This window comes from Perca fluviatilis, chromosome 10, assembly GCF_010015445.1.
Source record: "Perca fluviatilis chromosome 10, GENO_Pfluv_1.0, whole genome shotgun sequence".
Lineage (NCBI taxonomy): Eukaryota > Metazoa > Chordata > Actinopteri > Perciformes > Percidae > Perca > Perca fluviatilis.
In genome coordinates, this window is record NC_053121.1 from 15670936 (window position 1) to 15688818 (window position 17883).

General features: G+C 40.1%; 1 protein-coding gene across 2 annotated transcripts; it reads right to left on the bottom strand.

Moving 5' to 3' along the window:
* Positions 1-699: 699 nt before the first annotated feature.
* Positions 700-17883, bottom strand: dctn4 (dynactin 4). Of its 2 annotated transcripts, XM_039813787.1 has the most exons (14): positions 17684-17883; positions 16892-16962; positions 16565-16743; positions 16283-16326; positions 15501-15608; positions 14695-14715; positions 13711-13784; positions 12547-12659; positions 12344-12453; positions 12165-12238; positions 11609-11663; positions 7726-7833; positions 2265-2362; positions 700-2150 (listed from the first exon to the last, which is right to left on the bottom strand). In XM_039813787.1, exons 1-14 carry the CDS (start codon positions 17816-17818, stop codon positions 1931-1933), a joined length of 1410 nt encoding a protein of 469 aa, XP_039669721.1. In that variant the 5' UTR covers positions 17819-17883; the 3' UTR covers positions 700-1930. The 2 variants fall into 2 exon arrangements, with proteins under 2 accessions (XP_039669721.1, XP_039669722.1); XM_039813788.1 differs by lacking the exon at positions 14695-14715.

Genomic DNA, 17883 nt, shown 5'->3' on the forward strand with positions numbered 1-17883 from the left:
TATTACCCAGACGGAGTGGGTCTGTTTACACAGCAGACAGGCCACAATTGGTGAGCTGCAACAGGCCTGCATGCACATATCTGGTCTGCCTTTTCAGAGGCAATAAACTGTGCAAAGCATTACTGAACAGGGCTGATATGTGTTAAATAGAAAACGTTATCTGTTGGAACACACATTCCATTATTATCTACGCCCTAATGTTGACAAGTAGACATTTTATCGTCATGACTCACATCCTGAAAAGAAACAACATCCAGCATTGCTTGGATTATTATACAAATGCTTCTGTTTGGATCAGTGTCTTGTACCTTCTCAGTCAATCCTAATTATCATTAGACATACATACGGTTTCATTTTGTAGGGAAATTCAAGATCATACTAAAGAACACATGTCCCTGTATGCTCGAGTCCTTCCAAAGCCCTCTGACATGCTGCTATCTATCTGTTTGCCTGCAGTGCCATCCTGTGGTGAGAATAAAAAAAAAAACTATCACAAAGCATCGTGTGATTCAAAGAGCCAAAATTAATTTTTTTCAACGTTTTAAATGGTTAAATTTTTCTTCTACACATTTTCAGCGCTTATTTCTACATCCCATATTTTCTGATGTAAAACAAAAATTGAAAACGGGTCAATGTGACCCGAAGTCAACACAAGGGTTAAAAGTTATGTCAGCCCTCAAAAAAAGAAAAGTCAAGAGGTCGGTTACAGTATCACATTATTTTATTAGCCGGTACAGAATTAAGATTAACAGTGTTTTGAGGCTATGCTTTACTAACACACTCGAGACCAAAAATAACAGCAGCTTACGATATACACTGCCACAGAGGTCAGTGAGTTCTACAAACCAGGAGGATACATTTTTAAAATCATAAAAAAAAAAAAATGATAGTGTCTCAATACATTTAAATAATGAACACTTTGTATTTCATGTACTTTACAGAGCTTCGTATACGTCCTCTCCATAGTGCTAGTGATGGTTACTGTTAGACTTCAGACAAAAGTAAAAGTATGGGCAGGTCTCACCTTCAACCAGAGAACCTACCTTTCTGTTCAGGATCAGTAACTGTGATGACTTGTCTAACGTGTGCGATATTTACTATAGTTGAAGCATGCGACTTAATACGATATTACTGTCTGCAGAAAAGAATGTTGACGAGGATACATAAGCTGAAATCGCAGTGTGTGCTGCACGGTCCGGGATTATTTGGATTGTTCTCAACTGTGGTTTCTGATTCTGCTCATTCATTCTCTACCACATCTCGATGCCGTTATATTAACGTATAACCTCTCATCTTTGAACATAAACTGCTATTTTCTACAAACTATAAAGACTAATATTTCACTCCAAAAATCCACCGCTAATACTTTGAAAAAGACAAACTTTGTAGTTGCTTTGCCATTTAAGAAAATACTGTATGTAGCACAACAAGCAAAGTAAGCACATCAGTGGAATTTCTAAACAAAGCCTAACATGTTTTAAGTCATTGTATATATATATGGTTCCGTTTCCTGTAGGTAACCTCGCACTAAAAGTGCTTTTTACCGATAGATGCTATAGTGTTTAAGCTGAGGAGAATGATGATGTGAAACACTATATATCGCCATGTTTTTGGCTAACAAAAAAAATAAATCAGTTAGTCAAGTTAAACGTGATGCACTTATCAGTCTGCAGTCAGTCATGGTTTCCTGTAGTTTCATAAACTGGGCTATCATGCAATCACTGTATGTTCTACAATGTACATCTGGTGACGCAGCTTGAGCTACAACTCTGAAACAACCGTATGTCAGGCAGATCATAAATAGTTCTTACAGATCAATGAGCAGAATCGGAAATCATTTTTGTAAATTAAATTCATCCCACAGGTTTACAGAAATTAGTTAAAAGAACTCAACAGTAGGACTGTTTGATAGTAAACCAAGTATTCATGTTCAGGGAGCGAGTGGTCCCAGCCTCAGCTCTACGTGGTGCGTGAGCCAAACGGCCTCGGCGGTGGTTTCGGCTCCCTCCTCGCTCGGCCTGACGGGAGCCGCGAGGTTGCGGAAGTCGTGTCGGATCTTAAATGAAACGGTGACGTCCGCATCCTCTTCTTTCTGAGGGATCACTTTGATGAAGAAACCAATCTTGTTGGATTTCCTGAAGGCAACAACACTGTGGAAAGAACAAAGGTGGTCAGGCAAAGAGTTACCTCGCATTATTCATTCTCTGGGTGTCTGTGTGTGTGTGTGCGCGTGTGTGTGTGTGTGTGTGTGTGTTTTAACTTACTCAGGGTCATCCTGGAAGTCCTGAGGTTCAGCCAGTTCATCGTACTCAGCAGCAGCATCCTTTCCTGCCAAGACCAGTTCTTTGCTGGGTACCATAACCTAGAAGAGACAGTTCCAACAGTCAGTGATTTTCAGACTATTGGATGAGTCAACATAGAGTTTAAAAGATCATATAGCTACTCTGTTTTGAAGCAAGCCATTGTCGAATTTATGCGTTTCTGGGAAAAACTCTCCTCTGAAAAAAATGTGTTTTGCTTATTGTTGCATCACTTGGAAGTTTCCCCTTCACTGTGCAGAATGATGGATGTGCAGACTCTGTCACTAGAAGGCTGTTTTACAATTCATCTGCTGAAGGAGGAAAGTTTTTCTGTGCTCACCTTTAAAACGGAGTTTGAGATGTGTACTGTTTGTACGATCATAATTTTGTGACCTCAACACTAACTTGGGAAGTCCCAGTAGTTAAAGTTTTGAAGCAACCTATATTTGCATATTCACAGATTATGGATTAGTTTTTCAATGAGGAAGAAGAGGCAGATGTAATTGAAAAAAAGAAAATATATATATATATATATATATATATATATATATATATATATATATATATATATATATAATATTACACGTTTGGACAGAAAATGGGTTGCTAAAAAGATGAATGATTAGACTAGAATGATTACAACAATTTTAAGCAGCACAGTGCTGCCCTGCAAAGGCAAAACGCCGTAACATCATGTTTGGGCAAAAATGAGTTAATGTCAGTTTTGGGGTATTTGAGACCTCCTTTATCATGTGAATAAATATCGTGAGTCAATTTGATTGTTTTAACGAGAAAATAAAAAGGGCTATGACAACCGTAACATCCAAAACCATACGAGAAACCACAGCAGAACGCCGTAACAGCTGTTACGGCTCTTATTGCCTTTGTTCCGAGCACGCTGAAGTTGAGTTAAGGTGTTCTGACTGTTTAGCCAGGCATCAAGACAGATGTTACTGTGCCGCCGTGATGTTACTGTACTCTGGCGTTGTCATACTGTCAAAGTTTGCCGCTTTTAATTGTCACCAAACCACGTAACATACACACGACATATCTTTCAAATAAAGTGGTGATGATTCCTATTCTGTCAGTGACAGCCCGGAGCTAGCTAACTTTACTTCACGTAGCGCTAACGGTGATGCTGACACACCTCCTCACTTTGCGGAGCCTCACATCAGATGCCGAAAACGAATCATTAAATACACAGGCATCCTACCTTTCCATGCAATCCGATATAATCCATGGAAGATATAATCCATAGCAAAGCACGTCATCTGCTGTATCCACAACAATCCATACGTGTTTGAGCCATATTTCCTTCTTGCAGGTGTTCATGTCAAATCTTACACAAATCCATAAAAGCACTAACATATTTATTGCTAACGTCCGTAAAAAGTATGCTAACCTAAATGTTATCTCAGAATTAAAAAGTAGTAATCCAAGTCGAGTTTGTTGACTGTGCATCTTGAGCAGTTTGGTGGCCCTTACCCCTTAACCAGGGGCGGTTCTAGGATCAGACCTTCAGCCCCTAATGAGAATATGACACAGATACAGTGCCTTGCAAAAGTGTTAAACATTATATATTTATTGTTAAACAATAAATATACCTTTGTATTCAATTATAATTAAATTATCTTTATTGAGAAAATATTTCTTGTATTTATTCATACTGTATACTGTACTGCAAAGTAACTTATCTGTCATACTGTTCAGTGTTTCCTCTATGTTGATTGGCAAGTGGCGGACCGCCACGGTATCAGAAATATATATACAAAAAGCCGTCTATCAGCAGTGATTGTAAAGAGTGCGTCGACGGAGAATAGCGCAGACACGTGCTTCACAACGCGAGTGGGCACGCGCGCCACTCGCTGTCCGGAGGACCCGGTTGAGATGGCATGTAACTGTAAGTCTTATAACTTATATTGTCAGTTCATTTAAGCCTGTATTAGTCTATAGTTCTCGCACATTTTAGTTTCACCTTCACCTGCTAGCTAAATTGCACGTGGCTGTTGATTCAATACAACGCCCTTGATATCATATCATGGCATAGGCCTAGTAAGCTAAACCGTGATTATTTCATACATTCATGAAACATATTGGGGGAAATTCATTCAACATAATTCACAGCCAAATAACAATTAAAAGTATGCTATTTGAACATTTATAACCTAACCTAACCTGGCATGCACCGCCTCCGATTTGGTGTCTGCTGCGGTGCGCAGCGCAGCTTGGACCGTGCGCCGCTGCCCTTTTTTTCCTCCATAAACTCCGCTCTCAGCTGTGTGCAATGATTCCAGCCAGTTGTAGCATGTATAAAGTTATATGGACACGTAGACAGCTACCGTCTACGTGTAGGCCTACTGCGCCTTTCACAGAGCGATCGCCCGGTGCTTTTCTTCTGATTCAGAACCATCCACGCCGTAGCCTACGTTACCGACTCTGGCTTTGCCTTTGGCCCATCGGTGATGCATTGCCCACACTGGTTACTCGAGACCGCTAGTTACGTTTCTCTGACAGAGGCTATGATTATTACTAAGCAACCAAGATGCATCTTCAACCACGCAAAAGATTAAAAACAAAACCGCGAAAATCCGAGCGGTCAATATGACAGTGTATGGCCAAAATAGGTCAAAGTGATTGTATTTTCTTTGCCTTTTGTGTAATGTACAGTATATAAAAACTATTTTAAATGAAAATACAGACTCTTTTAGGAAAAGTCAGGTACCAGCAGGATTGTATTTTTTTATTAAGCAAAGTTATTACACATACATTTCAAAACGGTTCAAAATGACCGTCCTGGCCGTTCTAGTGTAACCCAGCCTTGGAGTTATTTTTCCAAAAGCCAAGAAAAATCAAATGCACACTGCAAGGCTGCCAACTTTGCCACTGAGGCAAATATGCAATTAGTTTCATTATGAATGGTTTCATACTATAGCCTACTTTGGGTTTTGGTTTCCCTATGAAGAAGTTCTTGTAAAATAAATTTTGTAGACCTACAGTTCCTCAAAAATACAGTTCAATCAAAACGAAATCAAAATATGTCTCATTGTGTGTGAATAGAGGTGAATAAATATATTTGTTTGTGTTGCAGCGAAGTGTCAGTTCTGTTTAATACGTAAAACATTTGCCAGCGGGGCGCCGGGGGGGGTGCGACAGATCTGCCCCCACTGCTAAAAAAAAAATCCTAGAGGAAACACAGCTGTTCAACTGTGTTAGTGTTGCCACACTATCCTGATCATTATAGCAGTAAATAGGAACAACCAAATGTCTTCTATATAATTTAAAACAAATACCATGATGACTAGACCTTGGTTAGGTGTTCTTATAATGGATGTAAGTATGGTGAACAGCAAGCAAATATTGATTATATGTCAGTTACTGCCTTTTGCCTTTGCATGACTCCTTGTTTTTGGCACATGATACAAAGGCAGAGTACAGTAACTGCCAAACAAGGGTCAAAGGTCAATTTTGAACTCAAGATTTTTTTGCATACAAACATTTCTTCATTATAACAACTACTTGTCACATTTTGGGAGTTCTACCTATAATACTTTTGTCTGGACAAAACAAAAACTTTAAAGTCATTTTTCTCAGTTTCACACTCTAGCGAGTTATGGTCTTTTGCCTTTGCAGGGCAGAGTGGCTCAGTGGTTAGCACTTCTGCCTCACAGCAAGTTGGCACTGCAGAGTTCAATCCCCGGTCCGGGCAGGGCCTGTCTGTGTGGAGTTTGCATGTTCTCCCCGTGTCTGCGTGGGTTTCTTCCGGGTGCTCTGGTTTCCTCCCACCATAATGACATGCATGCTAGGTAACTAGGACTACAGTTGAAAATTAGCCGACTGGCTAACACTGGCGCATTTAAAGAAATGTTGATTAATGTGCATTGTCCTAATCAAATAAATAATTCTTATAAGAAATTATTCAGGAATGGCCGACCCCGGATAAGCGGACGAACATGGATGGATTCAGGAATGGGCAGATGACGTACGGCAAATTAACCAAACGTGAAATAAACATTCAGGTTACGGTCATAATACTGACCCAAATAGTCACTTTAAAATGTTGGCTCTGGTCCGATCTATGAGTCCCCTATGACAACATCTAGGGCTCTATGCATGACCACTTTAGGTTTCCACTTTAAGTTTCTAAAAGTTCCACTTTCAGCTCTTTAAAAGTGGTGCAGTCCCAAAATGTGATTTGAATACAAGTGATTTATGTTTGCATGGCTCAGAAAACAAGTCAGTAATATTAGTGCAGTGTGTGAATTTGGATCACATTTACCTGTAAAATTAATATCCTGTACCTTTATAGTCATCAGCAAACTTAAATACTATATACTCACACATAATATATACATGTAAGAGGTGAGCGCAGTCAGCCTGGGAAAAAGCTGGTCGATAAAATCAACCAAGCATGGCTCGCTGTGGTTCACGCTGCCCTCCAGGTGTTTGAATATCAGATCAAGCAGAATGACAGGACTGCACTCCGTTTAGCCACTATGTGGATGGAAATGGGTCATGGAGATGCTCGGTTTTGGCCGGGAGCTCTTCCTTACCCAGTCTGGCCCATGACTTCATCGCTGAAGTGGCCAAGACAAACAGCCTGTAGTCACTGAGAGCCTCGCAGCAGCTGCTAGCCGCTCAGCAGACCGTTTACCACAGGAACACGGCACACTTAGCCGCTTGTGACAGCTGACAGATGGAGGTAAAAATGGGACCCAACTGCTCTGCATATAAGATGATGACAAGGCTACCTACTCCACAAGGAACAGGCTGTGTGAAGGAGCAGACCACCCCACGCTCTTTGAAGCTGGCTGGTAAGATTGCAGGATTTGATAGAATATGTAATATTTAAGAGTAGGCAGGTGGTAAACAACTGCCACAGTCTGTGACTTTGCACTTTTGTTATACTCTGTATTTGAGCCATGATGCTCTTTCCAGCTCCATTTATTGATGTTTGGCCACCATGTGGGGCAGAAAGTACCCCCCCAAACAAGCAGATAAACACACAGCCCTGACATATTATTGCCTCATAAAGTGTTTTGGTTTAAACAACTGCGTACCCAGCAGAGAACATAGAACACAATTATCATCCCAGTGAAATGTTTCTGACTATTTGACAAATTTAGGACAAATGTTCACTGGCCTTTAAGTGCAGTCTCAATATATCTGGGTTTTTAGCGGTTAAGACTGCAGAGCTGGGTTATCATTCTCTATAGATTTGCCATGAGAGACCACTTTCAGATTTAACATATTCTTTAGTTTCAGTATGGATTCACACCATTAATGTTTAAATCACAGTGTCAATGTTTAGTAGTAGTTGGAACAGTAATTGGTATTCACAGTAATTCTCACTACTTGAAACTATTTGATACTTTCTGTGACCACAGTTTGTTTCAACAAATAAAAAGGAAAACATAGAGTTAGATACCTTCGCAGTGCTATTGACATCATCAGGATCGTCGTCCTCACAGGCAGCCAACGTGACGTGGGTGATGTTCTCCACCGGGTTGGTCAGGGTCAGCAGCACTTGGCTCTCCTAAATAGACAGGATGAGGAAAAAGACACAAGTTGAACCCAAATTACCTTTCAAAGCCAAGTTCACTTATAAGGCTTGGTCTTGTTTTGATCAATAGAGTAGACCAACTACTGACTAACTCAGTAAATGTAGAACTAGGAATTCTTGTTGAGGACAGGTTTTGTCCTGATCAGGTAAGCTTGTAGCTAGCAGGTTCTTAGGGACGCAAGGTGCATGTCAGCCTTTTCTCACCAACTCTTGTATTAGTACTTCGATCCATGGGCATCACGCTGACAAGTACTAAAAGACGCGGTGTCTCTTTAGTGTTACAACCCTGTCCTAAAACACAATACCTCACTCTTACATCATACACTCTGCTAGTAGCATCTGTAATGTTTAAATGTCTTTTATTATCTTATTTTTTATTTATTTAATTTGTTACATTTATTTTATTCGTTAACAACGTATGCACTTTTTTTTTTCCATAGATCTGAGTTTTTATACCTGAACTGCAAAGCAAATTTCCCTCTAGGACAATAAAAATAGAGACTGACTTGACTTGAGCTCAAAAAGCTTAGTTACTGGTGAGTTAGTGCAGTGCAGTGGGTAAAAGGAGAAACCATTTGTGAGCCTGAAATGCTGCCCTGGAGGAAATGTGAACAATGTATTAAATTAATTATTATATAACTGTAAAACTGCTCAGGCATGGTGCCTGACAACTTTAGGCCCTGTGCAGTGTACAGCATAATTACAGACTCAACTTCTTGAGGTTAAAAAGGTACATTTCTGTATTTTTCAACCTGCACCCTATTTTCCCAATTTTTTTTGACTAATGGGAACATCACTTCAGCCAGCAGCCGTGAACCGGGCTGCAATGTAATCCTATGGGGCAACAGCGACCGTCATTGTACGTCCACTGAAAGTGCCTGTTTTTGCCACTGACCGGCTCAGATTGTTATTGTAAGTGTCTGACGACATTATGGAAAGATGAAGTTTCCGTTAAAAGGAACACGTATCCCCCTGAATTAGATGAGTCCATAGATACACTTCTCATCTCCGTGCGTGTTGTAACTCCCGCTAACGCACACAGTAGCCTAGTTTAGCACAGATCCAGGGGTCCGTTCCAGAAAGCAGGTTTAGTGAAAACTCTGAGTTTGTTAACCTTGAGATGAGGGAAACTCTGGGTTTTCCGTTTCAGAAAGAGAGGTAACTTAACCTCAGAGTCAGTTACTATGGTAACTGAGCCTGTGAACCTAACCTGGTCGGGAGCAGGTTTTCTTCAAGAAACCTCGAGTTTCTCTCAGTCTCCTCCCTCTGACACAGTGTCACTCGAGGTTTGTTCTCACTCATTTCCTCATTCATTCCTTCAGTCTGTATCAGGCGCATTTTAATGCAGTTTGTTATCTGCATGAATAAAAAAAACTTATTGGTTTATGTTAGGCAGATTATAAAATGTTTTTTTCTCAAACATGTCATGTCCTTTTGTCAACGATCCCGTTGATGAAAAAGCTGTATTAATTCACAGAGAGTTTACGTCGGGAGATGATATTGAGTCCTGACTATAGATGTATTTTCATTTCCATAGAACCAATTTGAGAGTAGTATAGTATAGCTTACTTTTTCGCCCGCAGGATTGTACCTAAATTAAATTATAGGTGTAATACAATTCCAGTTTTCACAAGTAATATTATAAGTTAACTGTGATTAAATATGAAATTAATACACTGTTAATGCTTACGCATTGACTCTGCCCAAGTAGCAGTGCTTTGCCTTCTGAGAATATAGTTCCCAGTTTGTATACGGTTAGAAGATGGCTGTGTCTCACGTGACCTTGTTATTTGTACACGCTGTGACTATACAAATCACAACATGTACAGTATATAGGAAAATGTTGGCTTTATTTTGGCACTTATTGAGCCGGTTAACTCCAGGATCTGTGCTAACACAACACACTCTACCTAGCACTGCTCTCTCCAACTCTCTCACTCACGCTCCACACTGCTGTCTTCCGGCAACAAGTCAACTCGCAAGATTTCTGATCTAGGGTTGGGCGATGTCCCCTAAATTGGCAGTTGATGTTTACAGTAAAATATCGCGGTGGACGATGATATCGTCGTCTCTTTTTACTACATCTCTTCACATAAATATTTTTTTCTACTTAAAAACCAAAAAAATATATATAACAGCTGCAGCACCCACGGAAAATACTGAGCACCCACGTCATGCGCCAGACTGCCAGTAGGCTACATTCATTTAAAATTAAACATTGCAGTTGATGCTAAGTGGAGCGTGTGAGCGCTGATGATCGCGGTTACGTGTCAGTTAAACTTCTCATCTCCAGTCCTATCTGTATTTGTGAGAAGTGGCGTTGTCCTGAGTTGAAAGATAGCCTACTTTGCAGCTTTATTAACAAGTTAATAGGTGTGTGTGTTCGTGTCGGCCGCTAACCATTTCCTAAGGTTCTGAAATGCAAACATTATGTTTGTTTTTTTTTTTATAAAAAGGGCGTGCACCCGTGAGCACCCATGGAGGAAAACATAAATCGGCGCCTATGATAGAGGAACACTTATAGATCTAATATACATATTATAATTATATTTACAAGACTGTCAAAGGGAGACTGATATCTCTGCCCTGTGGGACGCTGCTCTCCCTCTCCTCTGCCTGCTCCGTGGCCGGTATGTGAGTGACGGCCCGGTCACCGAACTTGTTACGTTACGCCTGCAATCTCCTGTGGAGCATTATAATTTCTAAAAAGCACAGGTTCCAGTTAATCTTACAATGGATATGTGTTGTGTTATTTAAACAAACGATCGGAGAACTAAACGCCTATTGTCCGCGAGTCTCCTGATAGAGCTCAGGCCAGCTCACAGCTGGTCTGTAAAGGTGGACAGGCCGACCGGCATGCCAGCGACCCCGGCAGGCACCCACCGGCTGTCACGTCAGACTGTGGAGCTTCTAAAATCCGACACAGTCGCACCAAATTTGCTATTTGCCATCAATTTTTGGAAAATGGCCCATATTTGAGCTCTACATAGTTGATTTCTCGCATTATAAAAGTCTCAGAAGTGAATTTAGTGATGAAATGGCAGACGAACAATGCATTTCTGATTGGACGGGCCAGTTCTCAATGTGGGCAGGCCCAGGCCCGTCCAGAGCTCCCCTGCATGCAAAGTTTTTAGGTTAAAATTAGAAGACACTAGGATTAGGGTGTCTCTGATGGGGTGAGGGCGTGGCGGTCAGGCACAACCCTATTCCGATCGAGACTTCACCATCTTTCCATAATGTTTTCAGACACTTGTAATAACAATCTGAGCCAGTCAGTGGCAAAACAAGCACTTTTAGTAGACGTACAGTACATTGATAGTTCGTAATTGGCCCATAGGATTACATTGCAACATGTTACGCAGCTGTTGGCTGCATGGCTCTCCAATGCTGGAACAATTAAAAAAAAAAAAAAAATGTCCATAAGTCACAAAAACAGAAATGCCCCTTGAAGATTATGAACAGAATGAATATGACATTAACAAAATATATATATATATATATATATATACACACACACACATATATATATATATATATATATATATATATACATATACATATACATATATATATATATATATATATATATATATATATATATATATATATATATATATACACATATATACACACACACACACACACACACACACACACACACACACACACATACATACATATACATACACACACATATTTTTTTTTTTTTCTTCTTTTTCAACTTGCCAGAACCAGTACACACACTGACCTTCAGGTTCCGGAGATTTGGAATGGACATAATTCTCACTTCAGGGATGTAACTCCTGTGGGAGGAACAACACAGCGCCAATCAATAGCCAATGAATCACAGCTACACTCAAACACACTGGCCTTGTTCAACACAGCATTCAGCCACACTCACTAAAAGCTGGGAATTGATCATTGGTGCTACCAGCTAAAACGCAACCATTCACAAACAATGTGAACCTGAGAACGACAACGTGCTAGTTGTGCCGTATGGATTACCCCAAATCAGTCAATTGGATTTATTTTCCAGCACACCATTTTGGATCATGTATAATTTTTGGTTATTTTCCCTTTAACAATAACAAATTGTGTTTTAAGATGGAGCTACTCTTGCATGGATAATTTCCTGAACAGGTGGATTACAGTTGATCTTGGCTACAATGTAACTTAAGGACCTCAATCTAATTAAACTACATCAGGCTGATTTATATTTATTAATAAAAATAAAAATTTAAAAAAAGGATCAGCATCATCATGAAGACACGTGTTTAGGACAGAATCTGATGAGCAGTACTCACACAGCCACCAGCTGGATTTTAAACTTGATTGAAGTAGGATTAAACTCTGGCTTGCTCAAGTTGTGCTCACATTTCTGGAGGAGGAAATTAAGAAAACAAAATGTTATCTAAATGTGATCTACATAAAACTACAGCCATTGATTGATTACAGGAGAGTAAAACACGGAAGTGGTACCGACCCTGCAGCGCAGTGAGCGCTTCATCAGAAGGTGTTTGTGTCTGGGGTGGAGCTGAGACGCCACTGCAGGCTGGAAGTCTGGCTGCAGAAGCCGCTGGCGCAGCGTGGTCACTGGAAGGACACAACACAACTTAGATTCAACTCTACCGCAATTAGAGACACAAACTATCAGCATTGTTTAATGAGCCCAAAACAAACTCTTACCCTCCGGTAAGCTGATGGGCCTGGTATAACAGTCTTCAGGCAGGGGTTCCACTTCATCAAGGGCCTGGGCAGGTTCGATGGTGATCTCCTTCTGGTCCTCACCCTCTTTAAGGCTGGTGAAGTTACACAAATACTGCCATCAACATTCTGTTGTATCTAATATATTTATTCTAAGATGGCAATTTTAATGTAACCTGAAAGCTGTAAAGCATAGTGAGATTTTCTAATGTTAACGCAACATACACTTTCCAACAAATGTACTAACCGTGTAGGTGTTTTTTTTTTTTTTTTAGTTTTAGCACATTAACTACTAATAACCTTTATCTTAAATTGCCACCAGTGTTTCCTCTATGCTGATTTTGTAGTGGCAGCCCACCATGGCAAGATTTCTGCCACCACAGTATCAGAAATAGGGCTCTACAAAAATCAGGAAACACTGGCCACTGAGTACTTTCCCAGCATAAAGTAAGGCTTTAGACTTCTTTTGTACTTTCTTGGTAGCCACTGGTTTAACAACTTGCAAAGACTTGACCGAATATGTGAGGTAGGTAATGCAGTTAGCAGTCCAGACCAGAAGCTATTTCTTTGTCAAGTTTAAATTAAAGTTGCATGGTTATGCAGTTGAGTAAAGAGACCTTTGAGAATTCAGTGTTGGTGCCTGCTAGGGCACTTAGACATCTGAGATTTTAGCCTTGGCTATTGAACGGCAACCTTTTCAGACAAGAGACCGACTTCACATAATTACTTTCATGTTTTACGCGTCTCCTGGATCTGACAGCAAACTTTGTCAATCAAGTGCCTTTTGTCAGCAAATTATTAATTTCCAGACGTAAAGCAGGGTCTATAGAACGCATCCCGGACGGTGGTGGAATATAAAGATGGTGATCACTCACAACTGTATTGGTGATGGCATAACTTTGAGAAAAAAATAAGGGTGAGGAACTGTTCACTGTGATGGATTACCTATGAATCTCAAGCCAAGTTTCTTTCAAGGCTCTACAAATTAAATTAACTGAAATTAATAAAACAATGGCTGCTGGATGGTAAGAAATCAATTAAACTAAGTCACCAATAATATGCATGTACTATAGTATGAAAATAAATGTTCCATGTGTTGAGTCAAAAGCAGCAGTAATTCCCTGTATACGACAAAAGACCACTCACGAAAGGCCCGACAGGCTTGATATGGGAGCTCCAGGCCTCTGCCTCTGCAGTCTGGTTCCAAGGCCATATTTTTCCTGAGTGAATTAAGTGTGTGGGGGAGACAAGATCAGGCATTTTCCCCATTGAAAATAAAGGAGAACTCAAGACAATTTATGAAATTACATAACCATTTTTCTACATGACTACTTTTAACACAAAGTCCCCCAAGGGATTTTTTACTTTACTTAAAAAAAAAAAATTGGAAAGAAATGGTATTTGTCATTTAAATAAACAAATAAGCCAAAAACAATTCCATTTGTCTTGTGGTAAGAGACCAAACAAGAGCCTTTCTGCCCAGGATAGTGGGAGAGCCTCTCTGATAGAGCTGGGCAATATATCGATATTATATCGATATCGTGATATGCGATTAGATATTGTCTTAGATTTTGGATATCGTAATATGGCATAAGTGTCTTTTCCTGGTTTTAAAGACTGCATTACAGTAAAGTGATGTCATTTTCTGAACTTACCAGACTTGTAACGGTTCTATTATTTGCCTTTACCCACTTAGTCATTATATCCATACATTACTGATGATTATTTATCAAAAATCTAGTTGTGTAAATATTTTGTGAAATCACCAATAGTCAACACTACAATATCGTTGCGGTATTGATATTGAGTTATTTGGTCAAAAAAATATATATATATATAGATATTTGATTTTCTCCATATCGCAACTCTGACAGACTGAGGGTGCAGGACTTAATTAGTATAACAAATATTTTGATCTGGTTACACAGACTTTAACACAGTCTTCCATTTCTTCTCGCCCTCTAACCCCTAGAAAGGCTCCCATTGTGTGGATCTCAGTCTCATTTACCCAAGGAGACATTCATGTGATCTGTGAGCTTACTCAGTAAGGGATTAGACACAAACAGAGGTAAACGAGAAGACAGTGCTACTCTAAAGAAGACTATCCAAGTTGTGAAAAATACAACTCACCACCACATGAATAGTGTGTTGCTGGGGAGCAAAAATCAAAATGTCAGAGTGCATTAGCAAAGAAAAAAAGAGAATAAAGAACAAGGTGAAACCAAAGCAGTTTAGCAAACATTAGTGGCATTTGGTGACATGCAACAGCAATGCATCAGTGATGGAAAACAACTGCGGGACATCACAGCGCTAAGTGTTTCAAATGGTTCCATTACACAATAGGAAAGACAGGTTTGCATTATTGAATGTGAATTATTGTAGAAGCAGAATGCAGGAGGTGTAAAACCATGAGTCAACAAGCTCAAGAAGCATGAAGACCATGTCCACACCAGGGCAACTAAATTCCTTTGCCCTATAGACGGACTAAGCTGACTTTTTGCTGTTGTTTTGGAATTTCAATGTGGATGGAGAACTTTTTGAAAGCAACCTGAAAATGTTGATGTTGTTTCCACAAGTAAACAGCATTTTCATACTTATCCGCCTTACTATAGACATGGTGTAAATCTTGCACTCCAACCAAGCACTACAGCAGCTGATATAGATCCTGCTTTGATTAAAGGTGAGCTAATCATATAATATTCTCAATGGCACATACTTTAGAGTATAACTTTGGTAATGCTATTGAGATTAAGGGAGAACATCTGTATCAAATAAATCTCTTAAATGCATATAATTGTTGATATAAATTCTGCTCCGACAGTACCTGCACACATTGTAAGAGATTACAGTGAGACAACAGCTGTTTGACATTTAAAAAAGGTTAAGAGGAAGGTATGGAATTTGTGAAAAGGCTGAACTGGGCTCAGACGGAGTACCGAGAACGCCAGAGGCATGCACTGTCGTCTCCTGGCCAGCTTCTTCCTATCTCTCTCCTGCTTCTCTCTGTGGGCCAGCTGCTGGTAATACTCGATCAGCTTGTTGATCTGTTGGAAACAAATATTTTCATTCAGAGACTGGTCATCAATGCATCAATGTATTTCTTTTTACCCAGTGTCCTAGCACTACATATTGTCTGGTTACACAACAGTATGCAGGGTTTGAAGTAAGTAAATATAATTTTTAAAAAAGGGAACAAACGTTGACCACCTGTGCAATACATGTCTCCGTTACATGTTTGTGTTGTGAAGCAACCGATTGTAGCACTATACCCAATACAAATTTCTCCTCTATTCTAACTGTAAAATACAGCACACCAGGATTTTACATCTGTGATGTACTTTTATGTCACACAATAATACAGGAGGTATTGTGTAATTGGTTGACAAACTTTAACTTGTAAAATGTGGTGCAGAATAATGATCAACTCCTATTACAATCACTAAAACACTAAAAGTGACTTTGTACAATTGAAGGTGTATAAATGATGAAAATTACTAGATCATCTGCTTTTCTAGATAACCACTTGAATTATTAAAATTGAGAAGGAGGCATTTATGGTTTGTTATTTGTGGCCTCAGCAACCACTTAGTTTGCTTTTGCCTCTGGCTGACTTTGCGTCACTTATTCAGAGGCATATCTATTCAAAAACAAGTAATGCATGATCAGGAAACATGTGAGAAACTTGTGAGAATTTAAATGACTACAGGCGAAAACTTACCCGCTGAGTATGAGGGTTCTCTGGCTCCTGCCATCCACCGCTGGCTGCAGTGAACAAAATTAACCAAAGCATGAGACTTAAGACAGCCATAACAAACAAATACAACCGATAACAGCTTTCTTCATGAGCTGAGTTAATGAGCAAATGTAGACGTATAGCAGGACTTGGACACATGGTGATATTATTGTAATGCTGATGCTTCTTACTGGTATTTGAAGTTGAAATTGTGGAAATACTGTAAATATGACCACATGCACACATCTACATTATATCAGCACCCACCAACTGATTTGTCAGCCATTCCCACGTCCCTGGAGGTCCAGCGGCAGAAGCCGCAGGCCAGGTAGTAGGCCTTTTTCATGGCCGTCTTGGTAGGATCATCAGGCAGAGGAGCTGGGATGTTTGTGGCTCGCGTAGACAGTGTGTGCATGCAACTCGGGCAGTCGAAACAATTTGCACACCTACAGCAGAGCACAGATAATCAGGAATGAGTGAAAGGGCATTAATGACATAAATATGATGAAGTATGGAGACCAGTCAGGTCAACAGTGACCTGCACGAGTGCTGTATGTATGTAGCTTTTTGGATGTGTGTGCATGTCAGTCTCACCTGTTCTTTTTAAGCTTAGCCTCTGCAGATGGCATGTTCTCCAGACAGCTTGGACAATAGTGGGAGTCCACCTGATCACCAAAAACAGGGGTACAAGAGAAGAGTCAATCCAACTGTGCAGCCACATATTAAAGTTATTGTTACACAGTGGCTTCCTAACTAGGGTCATCAAAGACTAGCATCGAACATGGTTAGCATGTATTTGGGCAGTGTGGTACAATGACGAAGATGGGAGCTGAATATTGATTTCAGGAGGCAAGCTTGGTGTTTTTTGTATTCTCTGTTACGTTAAGAAATCCCATGTTTACAAAGAAAAGTCACTGATGTGATCTGAAGTTGCAATAGGTGCGAAATCTAAAGCACTCTGGGTGTGGTGTCCATAACTGTGAGCCACGTTAACAAGATGGCTTTTGATAGCGAGGACGGTAGCTAGGGTGGACTAATGTTGTTAACAAATAGATTTACTTGTCGGACATATTCTTTGTGTATGAGCTAAGCGAACACTTGAACGTTGAGCTAAAAAATGGCAAGTTGTTCGCTCATTTATGCTGTGCTCAACATAACGCTAAGATCCACGGAAGTTAAACCGTCGCTTGCAGCCAATGAGATGAGTAGACTGTTGGAAAAAAAACTTGATTGGCATGCGGCTTAGCCATACAATGCGCGAGTTGGTTGGACTAATCCCACCTACCTGTCAAAGCTACTAGCAAGCCGGCTAACAACAAAGTAGCTGCTGACTAAATTAAGCTAACGGCTAGCTTGAGCATAATGAGAGGAAAAACGTTAACGTACCTCGTGAGACACACATTCCAGAGACCGTAGCTCACTACAGTAGCGACAGAAATAAAGTTGAGATAATGGGGCTCTAATCCTTTTCTCTCCACGAACCAGATAGACAACTCTATCTGGCTGCAGAAGGGACGCCATCTCTGAGCAGCACAACCGAGTCCGTGGGCTCACTGTCTGCACTGCTAGTATTGATGTCACCGCTA

Bases quoted from the DNA above. Each gene is read 5' to 3' on its own strand.
- dctn4 (XM_039813787.1), bottom strand. From the start codon at position 17,818: ATGGCGTCCCTTCTGCAGCCAGATAGAGTTGTCTATCTGGTTCGTGGA. The intron at 11,664-12,164 runs GTGAGTACTGCT...TTCCTCCCACAG, and splicing joins AAAATCCAGCTGGTGGCTGT to GAGTTACATCCCTGAAGTGA. The intron at 2,151-2,264 runs GTAAGTTAAAAC...TTCTTTCCACAG, and splicing joins GACTTCCAGGATGACCCTGA to TGTTGTTGCCTTCAGGAAAT.